The sequence below is a fragment of the Lynx canadensis genome, chromosome A3, assembly GCF_007474595.2.
Source record: "Lynx canadensis isolate LIC74 chromosome A3, mLynCan4.pri.v2, whole genome shotgun sequence".
NCBI lineage: Eukaryota > Metazoa > Chordata > Mammalia > Carnivora > Felidae > Lynx > Lynx canadensis.
Genome location: NC_044305.1, coordinates 4,130,129 through 4,142,603, shown reverse-complemented (window position 1 = coordinate 4,142,603; position 12,475 = coordinate 4,130,129). Strand labels below are relative to the sequence as shown.

At 62.1% G+C, this 12,475-nt stretch overlaps 1 protein-coding gene across 1 annotated transcript; it reads right to left on the bottom strand.

Moving 5' to 3' along the window:
• Nucleotides 1-34: 34 nt before the first annotated feature.
• On the bottom strand, nt 35-8,846 carry CTSZ (cathepsin Z). The gene is made up of 6 exons (XM_030309292.1): nt 8,701-8,846; nt 8,160-8,323; nt 3,862-4,041; nt 1,807-1,957; nt 1,366-1,528; nt 35-555 (listed from the first exon to the last, which is right to left on the bottom strand). Exons 1-6 carry the CDS (start codon nt 8,829-8,831, stop codon nt 445-447), a joined length of 900 nt encoding a protein of 299 aa, XP_030165152.1. The 5' UTR covers nt 8,832-8,846; the 3' UTR covers nt 35-444.
• Nucleotides 8,847-12,475: the final 3,629 nt, after the last annotated feature.

Genomic DNA, 12,475 nt, shown 5'->3' with positions numbered 1-12,475 from the left:
TCTCGTGTGTAAATAAGGCACGCTCAGGCTCCACTCCCGCGGGGAGTCGTGTATTTTATTCATTACCACTCGGGTGATCTGAGATGGCCTTCTCCACCCCCACCACTGATTCCCAGGTGACAGAACAACTGGTGATCAGTCTGACCTCGTTTACCACATTATAGGCCACCGTTGCCAAATAGAAAACACCAAATCACGTACTGAGGAGAATGGAGACCACACTCTGGCCGGGCACACCGTGCTGCCGGCCCTGGGGTCTCCGCCCTCCCATTTCCGACCCTTGAAGGATGGCTTCCCCGCCAGCCCAGCAGCCGTCCGCTCGGGTCAGCCCCGAGTTCCTGCAGACGGCGGCACTCCCGGCCCAGCGCCCTCGGCGACGGGATCCCCCCGACGAGGGCTCACGATACCATCTCTTAAACCCCCGCTCTTCCGGAGGCCTGGGTCTTAGACGATGGGGTCCCCGAACGTGCAGTTCTCCTCGATAGCGAGGTTGTAGTCGGCACCCTTCCCGTCTTTGTAGGTGCTGGTCACTATCCGCATCCAGCCTCGCTCACCCTGTAGGGGGGGGGGGTGGGGGCACCACACGTTCGCTCATCCCGTTTCCTGTGCCCCCCGCTGCCCGTGTGCCGCCCCGCCACCGTCTCAGGCACCGTGCCTGCCCTTCCCGGGACCCCTACTCAGAAATACCTTCTGTGAAATACTTTGGCTTGGTTAATATTTAACAAGCGAGGTACATGGCCCTGTGAGCCCAAAGAAAATTAATGTAACTAAAATGTTGACTCTTCAAGCCGGATGACTTAACTACCTATTAATATCCCCGGTTTATGGTCTTTTAATAAAAACACTGAGTTCATCACTTCGACATTAATCACTCTCCCCCACTTCATAGTAATGAATTTGTGTCTTCAGCTGTTAATGGTTAATACTAGGCCTTAGAAATGAAAATTCTGGCAGTTAATTTATCTCCCCTGGATTTTTGACCCAACTCAAAAGTAGTTTTGAAAAAATGCCGCCGTATTGGGGCGTATCTCCTAAGAGAGCCGAAACTGTGCCGGCAGAAAGGATGAGATGGTTCTAGAGGAACAATCGGGCTGAACCAAAAGTTCCAAAACAGTGCTTTGCAACCAGGGCGGGGTCCCCAGGAGACACTTGGCAAAGTCCAGAGACATTGTTGGTGGCCACGTGGGGCGGGGAGGAGCCACTGGCATCTAAGGGGTAGGGGGGAATGACAACCCTCCCCCCACGAAGGATCTGACCCTAGATGTCACCAGTGCTCCTGGGCCGGAGCAAGGAGCCCCCAGCCCCCGCTCAGCGCTGCAGTTCCCGGCTGCGGAGCCTGGGGGAGGGTGGGGGGAGGGCGCTTACCCACGGTTCTCCCCAGGAGTTGCGGACGATCCAGTACTCCGTGCCGTCGCTGACACCCCAGCCGGCCACAGAAATGACGTGGTTTATGTAGGCCTTGTCGTGGTACTCCGCATAGATGCCTCCCGTGTAGTTGACCATCTTCTCCGTCGCCATGATACCGCAGCTGAGCGCAAGCACTTGAATCAGCACTCGGGTGGGAAGGACTCACCCCCCTTACAGACGGTCCCGTGGACCCAACCCGGGTCGTGCATCGGGACGACCCTGCCCGAACTTCTGTCCCTCACTCGAGTGTGTGCACGTGTGCGTCCGCTTCACCCTCGCTACGATCCCAGTACGATCCCTCACACGCCCAGACAGGGAAGTCGGCCCCAGGGAGGGGGCGGGGGGGTGACACTGACTGGGGCCCCTGTGCCCAGCTGGCAGGGGGCTCCGGCTCCTCACCTGATGGGGCCGTTGGCGTAGATTTCTGCCATCATCTTCTCCCGCCCGGAGAGGGAGCCATAGTCGCCGACTTTCCAGAGGGTGTAGTTCTGGATGGCATGGCACTCTTTGAATTCAGTACAGGTTCCACACTGGTTAAACTTGTCGCACTCTGCGGGACAGCACGCGAAGTCGGCGTGAGACGGGCTCCTCGGGGACCCGCGAACAAAGAAGCACGTGCACACGCCCTCTCCACGCTTAACTAACAACCGGGAAGCATCTTGCCGACAGGTGCTGCCGAACTAGGCTCTTCATCCGGCTGCGAGGGAGCGGGGAGGACCCCCTCCCCAGGCTTCGGCAGGGAAGGAGCACACAGGTTAATCAGCTCATAGTAGGCACTCAAGAGCGAGCCTGTTCTCCTTTAAAGGCCAAGAGCAGGGTCTTTTCACAACACAGCTGAAAGGAGTGGAATTAAATTATTAGCTTTTTTTTTCAACGTTTTTTATTTATTTTTGGGACAGAGAGAGACAGAGCATGAACGGGGGAGGGGCAGAGAGAGAGGGAGACACAGAATCGGAAACAGGCTCCGGGCTCTGAGCCATCAGCCCAGAGCCTGACGCGGGGCTCGAACTCACGGACCGCGAGATCGTGACCTGGCTGAAGTCGGACGCTTAACCGACTGCGCCACCCAGGCGCCCCTATTAGCTTTTAATAAGATAATTGTATTGCTGGCTAGTGAACAGGCCAATACATTTGGAAAAAATTAAGCATTTTATTTTATTTTTTTTTTTTTGGTTTGAGGAGGTTTCAAGAAGTAGGCTAAAAAAAAAAAAAAAAAAAGACCAAGTGTGGCTCTTAGTTGTGTAAGAAGACACCATCCCCTGCGCTGTCCCCGGGCCCTCAACATCCCACTTTGCACCCCTCCACCCTGCCTTGTTACGGCTCTCGTGTTACCTACTTGTTACAATTTCCCAGCCGTCCAGATTCCTCCCCCAGGACCAAAGACTCCTTGAGGCCTAACCTGCTGGTTTCGTTTGTCCCCAGGACACCAAGTGCCCCAAGCCCAGTATCACTGGCAAGGGACAGATCCGTGGCCACATTTGCTAATACAAAGAGCGGACCAGTGCAGGGTGAGGGAAGGCAGGGCCCCAGGGACCACCTGATCCCCCCATTCTGCAGAGCCTTCTCCCCTTCACCTGCCCTCTCCTTGGTTCTCTGACCCCTGTTGTATTTACCACTTCAACAAGACTCACCCAACCAGTCTGGGGGAATTCGTTCTGGCTGGGCACTACGGCTCCGGAGGCGACGTGAGGGCACCGTGGGTGTGGCCCAGAGTATGCTCGGGCCCTGAGAGGGCACTGGGTGCTGCCGGAACTCACCCTTTTATGGAGGGAGAGGGCAGGGGCGGAAACGCACTCGGGCTCCCCCTTCCTCCAACACTGCGGTCTCAAATGTCCCATTAAGTTCATCCCAGTTCTCCGCCCTGGCCAAGAGGGAGCTCTGACAGCGACAGGTGACTTAACGGCCAATTACGGGCTGGACCTTCTTTCCTTCGGCTTCCAAGGAAAGCAGCCTAGGGCTGTGCCAGCTCCCGAGATTCCAGGCAGGCTGGCTCTGCTGGTCCCTGCAGGACCCCTCGGCCCCACCCCTGCCCGTGTGCTCACAGCCCAGGCCGGGGAACGAGCTGATGCCGTGTTCCAGCTGGGCCCTCGTGCCTCCAGTTCGGGGCCACAACCTACCTGCAGGCCTGCTTTCCTCACCCACTCCTGGAAAACCTTCTCTTCTCTCTGCAGGGCTCACCTTACAGATGTCCAGGAAACCCCCAAAATGCCAACATGGCAGAACCCAAGCACCGTGGCCAGTCCTGGCCACAGGGGACACGAGGCTGGAGACACCCGCCCCAGGTCTTTTCTGGGGGTCTTCTCAGGAAGGACCGTGGACTCCAGCTGCCCGCTCCCCCAGCCCCACGGGGTTCAATTTCAAGGTGGCGGGGGGGCTCCCCGCTCCGTCCCGCCCTCCCCCAGCGCCCCAGCCGCGCTCTCCCCGGGGGGAAGGTGGGGGCGGGCGGGCACCTACCCTGGTCCTTAGCCTGGTAGTTGTTGCAGGTCTCGTCGGGGATGCCGTGCTCGTGGGCGTACCCCCACACCGGCAGGTCGTTGCCCCCCTCGCAGGAGCCCGCGTCGCCGCAGTCGATGACGTGCTGCACGGACAGCAGGGTGGAGGGCCAGGCCCCCTTCCTCTTGATGTTGATCCGGTCTGCGAGGGCAGCACGTGCACCTGGTCAGCGCCCGCCCCTTGGGGTCTCCACACTCCAGGGCCCCCCGCCCCAGCCCTTCCGGGCACGGAGGTGTCTGTCCACACCACTGGCCACCCGGTGCCACGCGGGCAGGGCCAGGTCCATCTGCCCGGCTGCCCGCGCCTCGGAAGGGCCTGCTGAAGGGCTGGTGGGCCCGCCGGTCCCCAAGACAAGAGCACGGGACAGGACAGTCCTGCCCCTTGAGGCGCCACCCCCACAGCAGCCCCAGGGCCCCCTCACCTCCCTGGTGTCACCGCACAGACCTCCACTCATCTGACCAGCCCCGTGCCTTCAGAAACCCGCCGTCAATCTGCGCCCGCTGCCCCTTCCTCCGTGCTCCCTGGCCGCTCCTTGGCCCAGAGAGCTGTCCCTGGGGACACCCCTGTGCAGCCCCCGGGCCTCCCCGGCCGCTCCGGCTCCAAGCAGCTGCCGCCACCTCACCTGCTGACGACTGCACGTACTTCCCTGGGCCCGTGTCCCGCAGGGCTCAGCTCCAGACCCCAAGCACGCCGCCTGACACGCAGCAGGGGCTCACGAAGTACCAGCCGCGTAAATGAGGGAACGAATTTTCTTTTCCTGACCCGAGCCCGGCCCTGGCTGCTGACCCCGGGAGGTCACGCCCCTGGCAGCTCCTGATGGAGGTTCCCCAGCCTCACACCCCGCGGTGCAGGTCCTGCGGGCCAGGCGAGGGCCCCCTTCGCCCTACTGCCCTCTCCAAGTCATTTTGCCTCTCGGTTTCCTTCCACACCGCGGTAAGGGTGTCCCCGTTCTTGGGCTGATGCCTGCTGGTGCACGGGAGGGTTTGCCCTCAGGCTCAGCCCCAACCCCCACCCATCTGAGGGCTCTCCAGATTCCACTGGAAAACTCCCAGGCAGGTCCCTCGACTCCCTGCCACCCGGTGTACAGGCTTTCTGCACCCCCCACCCACCTTCCGTGGCACATCCCTGCCCGCCCACCCGAGGCCCAAGTGGGCCCTGGGCCCTCTCTCCCCCATCAGTACCTGCACACACATGTGGACCTGCCTCTCCTTCCTCCCTCCCTCCCTCCTCTCTCGTCCTTCTCTTTCTTTTTTTTAATGTTTATTTTGAGAGACTGAGGAGGAGAGGCAGAGAACATCCCAAGCAGGCTCCATGCTGTCAGCGCAGAGCCTGACGTGGGGCTGGATCCCATGAGCTGAAAGGTCATGACCTGAGCTTAACTGACTCCGATGCTTAGAGCCACCCGGGTGCCCCCGACATCGGCAAAGGGCCCCTGAGCCCCGCACGCGCCTCCCCACACACTGCAGTTCTCTGCTGCCTCGTGAGGCTCCCGGCAGCCCTCCGGGTCTCCATTCCCAGCCCCGCTGTCCCTTCGGCGCCTTGCCAACCTGGCTGGGGTCTCCTCCCCACGGAGGAAGCTGCTCTTGGAAGGCCGAGGACCTCCATGCTGCCAACTCTGAGGCCTACTTCCCCAGCCTCGTCTCCTCCGGCCCCTGCCCGGCAGCGGTGGGCAGCAAGGCCGCTCCATCCGCGGCCCGGTCTGGCCTCCCCTGCACCCGGATCAGGCGTCCCCTCCCTCCCTGACCCAACCCCCGGGGCGGGGGGGGGGAGGGGGTCAAAGACCCTCCCCGCGTGGCCCGAACGTAACTGGAAGTTCCTCTCCACCTGCTCGTCTTCCTCCATCACCCACAGGTGCTTGGCCACACCTGCTGTGCGCCCGGCTGTTCTCCGCGCTGGGAACCCAGCGCTGGACACAAAAACAGTCAAAGCCCCGACCCGTGGGGTCCCCACACAGGACAGGGAGCCCGCGTACAGAGGCTCTCGTAGGTCAAGTAAGCATTCTGTGCTCGCTCTGCGTGCAATCGCGGAGGGCTTCCAGCGGGACAGAAGTACAGTCCGACCTGGGGCTCAGTAGACAGGTGGACGGCAGGGGGGCGAGGGGGCAGAGACCAGGCGGTGCCAGCGCCCGGGGCTCCGAGTAGGGGTGCAGCGATGGGGGCTGCAAAAAGCAGAGGGGTTCAGAACATACCCTGAAGGTGAAACGGACAAGATCCGTCCCAGGATCGTACGAGGGGCGGCGCTAGGCTTCCACGGGAGCGACGGGAAGGATGAGTGGCTCAGCCAGGTGGGGTGGGGGGTGGGGGGACTGAGGCGTGAGGTGTCCGGGCAGAGGGAGGGCAGCGGACAGCTGGTGTCACGGAGGCGCAGGTGAAGGCTGAGTCCCGGGGAACCCAGTGCTCAGGGGGAGGGGGAGGAGCTGGCAGAGGATATGGAGGCGCAGCCAGGAAGTAGGAAGAGCCGTAGTGTGTGGTGAAAGGCGGGGACAGCGCGCCAGGGACAGGTGATCAAGCGCGACCACGGAGGGCGAGGCCCGGCGGCTGCACCTGCCGGCGTGGCGGCCCCTCGCGCCGAGTGGGAGGTGAAGTGAGGCTGGACGGGGTCTGAGGACGGAGGAAGGGGCCCGCAAGTGGGGCAGTGGCTGGGGCGGCATGGGCTCCAGGCCTCCTGCTCGTGTGCTCCTGGCGATGGCCGGGTCCAAGCACAGGGCAAAGGGCCCGGGGACAGGAGGAGAGGCAGACCACGACCGGCTGTGTTAGGTGGCAGCCAGCCGGGCCGGCGCCCCTGGAAGTCCCCTTTTGAGGGCTTCTGTTTTCTCAGTGAAAGAGGAAGAAGGGTCCCGCTGCTGGGGGAGAGCGTCATTGGAGGAGACGCTTGCCCCGGAGAGTCCGCTCCGGAGATGCGGCAGGGCTGACCCTCTGAAAATGGAACCAGGTCGAGGGCTCGCCCTGGTGACCTTTGTGGCTCTTCTGTCCATCCCCCACCCCGAGGGCCACCACAAAGGCCCTCTTTCAGTTCCGCGCTGTGAGCACCATGCCCGCCGAGGCCTTTGCCCCGACCCTCCGCCTGGGGCCTGCCCACACCCTGCCCGCCCGGCCCAAGGCCTTGCAGGGGCTGCAGGGGTTAAGCCTCTGGCTCCACATCCCAGTCAGGGGGCCTCCCAAGCCTCCCACACCTTGCAATGGCGCCGCAGCCTATCTGCCCCCCTTTCCTCCTCCTTCCGGCAGGGCCAGAAGGATGCCCCAGACCACCCCCCTCCACTCCTCGACCCAAAGACGCCCAGCAGAAGTCCTGGCCCAAAGGCCAGGCTTCTGGGCTCTACTCCCAGCTGCCACTCACACCACACCCGAGTCTCCTGACCTCCTTGCCAGGGACCTCAGCTTCCTCATCTGCAAAGTGGGAACAGTCCCAGGGCAGCTCGGAGGCTTCAATGGAGCCACCAAGCCTCAGAAGCGGCAGCAGCCTCCCTGTTCTTAATCAAGTTAACACAAGGCCACGCGTACACCAGGCCTGCCCAGTGAGCTGCCCCGCGGGGACGAGGCAGTGGTCCCCTCCCCCCCCAGCCAGACAGTCCCTTCTGCAGAGGAACTCTCCCGTCACTGGAGGCCCCTGGGCCGCCACTGGAGATGGCGGAGCCCCTCCCACACCTCCCAAGCCAGCCTGGGGCTGAATGGAGGCCCGAGGCTGGGGGAGGTCTCTGCTCCCTGCTCTCCCAAGGCAAGGCCCGGCAGCCCTCGTGGGTGGTGTGGCCCTCAGCTTCCCCTCCTTCGTCCCCTCACCGGGGCCAGGGGCCAGATGAGAAAACCGGCCAGCCTTGCTCAATATTCCAAGCCCAGGATGGGCGTCAGCTCAAATATTAACTGCTGCTGCAAAGCAGTTTCACTTCCTCGTCCCCAAATACTGGCAGGGGATTTTGGGTGAGTCTCACCTCTGGTCTGATCCCAAAGGGCCGGGGTCACAAGCTTTGGGGGAGAAACGGCACCTGGGAGCCGCATGTCACGGGGTGGCTGGCCCTCGTCCTGTCTGCCACCCACGGGCCCCAGGCGGACGCACAGTCCAGCCTGCAGTACTTTGGCCTTCCCTCCACGGGGAGGAACCGCAGAGGTCACAGGTCAGCTCCCCTAGGCTGCAGAGGCTCGGCCACCTCCCGCCCCACGCTGAGCCCTGGCGCAGAATCCCGGTGGCTGCCTGTGCCGCCCAGGAGGCAGTGTGGACAGGCCTTCGCAGCCCGCGGTCCGGAGGGGCTGCGGAAGCCCACCTACCCGCCATGGCGCTGGTGCTGCCGTGGGCCCAGCAGGAGCCGCAGTACTGGGGGATGTGCTGGTTCCTGGTGACACTGGCGTAGTTGACGCCGTTCACGTTCCGCCAGTCCCAGCTCTTGGGCAGGTCCCTCGGGGACAGATACTCGTGAGGCCGGGGGTATGTCCTGGGAAGAGACCAGCACGAACGGATTCAGCGCCCGCTCCCCTCCCCAGAATGACAGGCTGTGGGAGTCAGCGCCCGAACCCCCAGGGGAGCCCCTCTCCCAGGGGGCACCCCAGCCCCCCCCCCCGGGGGTCGTGAAGGAGGCAGCGCAACCCCACATGCGGGAACCACATGGCTTCCCCGGCAAGCCCCCGCCCCCACCCAGGCCCCCAGGTGAGGCTCGTCCCACCTTCCAAAGGTAAAGAAAAAGAGCGATCCCCCCCAAAAAACACAGGATCTGGATGTGACCCTCAAAGGTCACGGGAGGCAGGCAGCACGCCAGGTTCCTGGAACCCGGGGGAGCCCGGGGTGGGGGGCCCAGCCCCGCGCGCGGCCGACCTGCGCCCCAGCTTGGACAGCTGGTCCCCCCGCAGGGGCAGGCGGCAGCTGTGACCCGCTCGGAAGTAGGGCCCGGCCCGCGCGCCCGCCAGCAGCAGCAGCAGCAGCAGCGGCGGCCCGGACGGCGCCATAGCTCCCGGCCCGCCGGCCTCTCCCAGCCCTCCCCGCCCCGCCCGGGCCTTAAGCCGGCCGCGCCCGGCGACACACCCCCGGGGCGGGGCCGGCCGCTGGCCCCGACCCCGCCCGCCGCCCCGCCGCCCGGCCCGCGGCCCGGCAGGTGCAGCCGCCCCCGCATCCCGCGCGCGCATCCCACCGCGAGGCCCGCGCGCGGCCCCAGGTCTGCGCCCCGGGCCTGGCCTTCCCGGCCCCGTTCCCCGGAGGCCCGGGCTCTCCCCGGAGAGGCGCTCCCCGTATGCAGAGAAGGAAGGAGAGATCCGTCTAGAAGATCCCCGCCCCCCCCCCCCCAGCCCCAAGGAGAAATTCCACCCGGCCCAGAAATCATTACCTCTACATTCCAACTTCCAAAGATGCTTGAAAAGCTTTCCTGCTAACCAAACGCGTCATGGGTCAAAGGGGAACCGGAAGCAGAAGTGGGTCCCCGAGGCCCTGGTTTTACGACCTAACAGTGCCTCCCTCCCTCCTGCTCCTCGTGGGTGGCAGTCACTCGAGCAGACCCACTGGCGGCCGCCTTCGTCCGGGAAGAAGAGGTCCAGGCGCTTCATGCCAGGGGCCTCACGGGCCGTGGGGGCCACGGACGAGCTCACGCTGCTCTTGCGGGGCTCGAATGGGCATTCCGTGGCCTCCCCGCGGCCCCTCCCTCTGCCCGCGCCAGGCTGGCCATCAGACGTGAACATGCGCGCCTCGTGGGCTTCCAGCAACTTCCCAGACCACCCTCGGAAGCGCTGAGGTGGTCGGGGAATCCCGGCAGAGCCTGTCGGAGCCCGGCGGGCCGCAGAGGCAACGTCCGGCCCCGCTTTACCCGTCCAGAAGTTTAGTCCCTGCTCCTGAAAAGCCGTTCGCTGAGGCACCGTGCGGACCTGGGCTCTAACCACTGACGTGTCCTTTAGCTTCTTGCGAAGTCGGCTCCTGGTTGAGAGGTGGGGTGGGGGTGGGATGGGGCTGCCTCCTGGTTCTGCGAGATCATGCTCAAGGCCGCACTGGGGGGAGGGGGCAGCTGAAACCCGGCCTCCAGATGCTGGTTTGCCCCAGCACGTGTCCCGAGGCCCGGCCTCAGAGCCCTTTGCTCCACTCTGGGTAGGAAATGTGTCGCACAGGCTTCCCGTGCCGCGTCACATCCACTGAGGTGAATCAGGTCACCCACGTGGGGGAAGAAAGCCAGTGGCTGTCCCTGTCATGTCACCGGGTGGGGTATTCCTGAAAGGTGGACTTCTGGTACCTTCTAAAGAGGAAGCTAGAAGTTCATCACTGCTTCGGGACAGCCAGAGTGCTCACAACATGGCGGGTGACAAATATCGTGGAGACCCTTATGGCGACAGACGGTCACGGTCCAGACGGCGCAAAGGCCAGTCACGTGTTTTACAACATCAGATCCGAAGGTCCAGGATGGGGAAGGCTCACTCAGTGCTTCCCCTCTGATGGCTGGGCTGTGAGGTCTGAGGCCTCATCCCTAATAATGGGTGAAAATGTGCTGACCTGTAAGTTTTTCCACCGCAGGGGCTGAGGGCAGGTCACCCGAAGTGGCCCCTTTGGCGTGAAGGTTACTCTCAGCGGAAGGCAGCTGAGACCCTGCGGGCTCAGAAGGAACATCGGCCCCTCCCTTAACTCCATCAAAGAATCTAAATTGCGGGTCTTTCCCGGAAGAAAGGTTACTGGCAGAGATACATTTTATCTGGGCGACCCATCTGTGTGGCAGCACCGACGACAAAGTCTAGTTCCCTGCTCTGCTCTTATCTCCGTGTGAAGGGCACTCCTTCCCTCTCAAGTCCCAGACCCCGTCCCCCTAGTTCAGGTCACGTATGCCTCATTTTGCCTGTCTTTGGAGTTTGTCTGCGTGGATTCCCGGTACACACGCCATTAAATGTGATTTTCTCCTGTTACTCTGCCTCGTGTCAATTCGATTCTTACTCCAACTAGAACAACCTTTGAAGGGGACCAGAATCCTTTTTTTTTTTTTTTTTAATGTTTATTTACTTTTGAGAGAAAGAGAGACAGAGAGTGAGCAGGGGAGGGGCAGAGAGAGAGGGAGACACAGAATCCGGAGCAGGCTCCAGGCTCCGAGCCGTCAGCGCAGAGCCCGACGCGGGGCTCGAACTCACGGACCGCGAGATCATGAGCTGAGCCGAAGCCAGATGCTTAACCGACTGAGCCACCCGGGTGCCCCAAAGGGGACGGGAGTTCTTGCTCCCCAACATCACTCATACCGCAGTGGGCAAGCTGGCTGCTCTGAAGATGCGCTGGGTGTAGATACTGCGGACGCAAGCATGTGACCCCGTGCTCAGCCGGTGCCCCGCTCGGTGTGACACTGGCTTGTGCACCCGGCCCGGGTTTTATTTTGCTCCAGGCCCTGCAAATTCTTTGCTGGGCCTGACTGCTCACTAGGCCTCTCGGGGTGGTCAGGGTCAGACAGAGGGGTGGTGTTTTAAGGTTCCCTGACCCAATTCTAGCCTGAGACGTGGGTCCCCTTCCCGCTACCCCCCCCAAACACCAAGCAGTTCTCAGACACCAGTTGGGTGTCTTGATTTTTCAGTTCAAATCCTGACATGGTCTGGTGCCGGATTCCAGTCCTACAAGACTGCCCCCACCGCACCCCCCGCCCCCATCAGAGGCCACTTGTGAGCCCCAGGCTGTCACCTGTGCTTCTGGCCGATCGACTACAGATTGGAGGTTCCAAAGACCGCCCCCCCCCCACCTTACATTCGATTAATTTGCCAGAGCAGCTCACAGCACTCGGGGAAATACTTACATTTACCAGCTTATTAAAGGATAAGAATCAATGGCCAGATGAAGAGATACGGAGGGCGAGGTACCCAGGAAGGGGGCGGGGCTTCCAGGTCCCCTCCGGAGGCCTCCCTCCCCGCCCCGCCGTCCATTAACATAACAAAAGACTTTTATCGCCCTGAACGCTTTCACAATTCCAAGGCTTTAGATTGCTGTGAGCTAGAAACTGTGGACAAAGACCGAATACCTGGGAGAAACAGATTTTGGTCATCCAAGTGACCAAATATGAAGTTCCTATAAATCACGACATTGCCCGTGGAAAGTCAGGTGGAAAGGTCTGGAAGCATCAGCCCTGTGGAAGGCAGGTTGCAGGGAGGGGCGGGGTAATGAAAAGGACCTCTGGAGGTGGCAGGTTGGGACACCCCAGGATCTTCCTGACAAAGAAGCAGCTCACGCTCGGAAAATGACGGAAAACCGGACAGGAGGAGGGGTAGGGAGTTCGGACATTTCAAATCACAACCTTCAGGCCGCCTGGGTGGCTCAGTCGGTTAAGCGTCCGACTTCGGCTCAGGTTATGATCTCGAGACTCGTGGGTTCGAGCCCCGCGTGGGCCTCTGTGCTGACGGCTCGGAGCCTGGAGCCTGCTTTGGGTTCTGTGTGTCCCCCTCTCTCTGCCCCTCCCACTCACACTCTGTCTCTCTCTCTTTATCTCTCGCTCTCAAAAATAACTAAAACATTCAAAAAAAATTAAAACCACAAGTTTCAAGGCAAGGAGAAGGAAGTGAGGTCTCATGTGATCACCCTGTCGCCTCGGCCCCTGTGATGTCTCAAACCCGGGGAGCCAAGCGGACGTGGGGCTCTCTCTCACCTCTGAACT

What these genes read in the sequence shown, in the direction of transcription:
- CTSZ (XM_030309292.1), bottom strand. Translation starts at nt 8,831, where the DNA reads ATGGCGCCGTCCGGGCCGCCGCTGCTGCTGCTGCTGCTGCTGGCGGGC. An exon ending in CAGCACCAGCGCCATGGCGG is followed by an intron (nt 4,042 to 8,159) that starts GTAGGTGGGCTT and finishes CTGCCCTCGCAG; the next exon opens with ACCGGATCAACATCAAGAGG. An exon ending in ACTCCTGGGGAGAACCGTGG is followed by an intron (nt 556 to 1,365) that starts GTAAGCGCCCTC and finishes CCCCCCCTACAG; the next exon opens with GGTGAGCGAGGCTGGATGCG.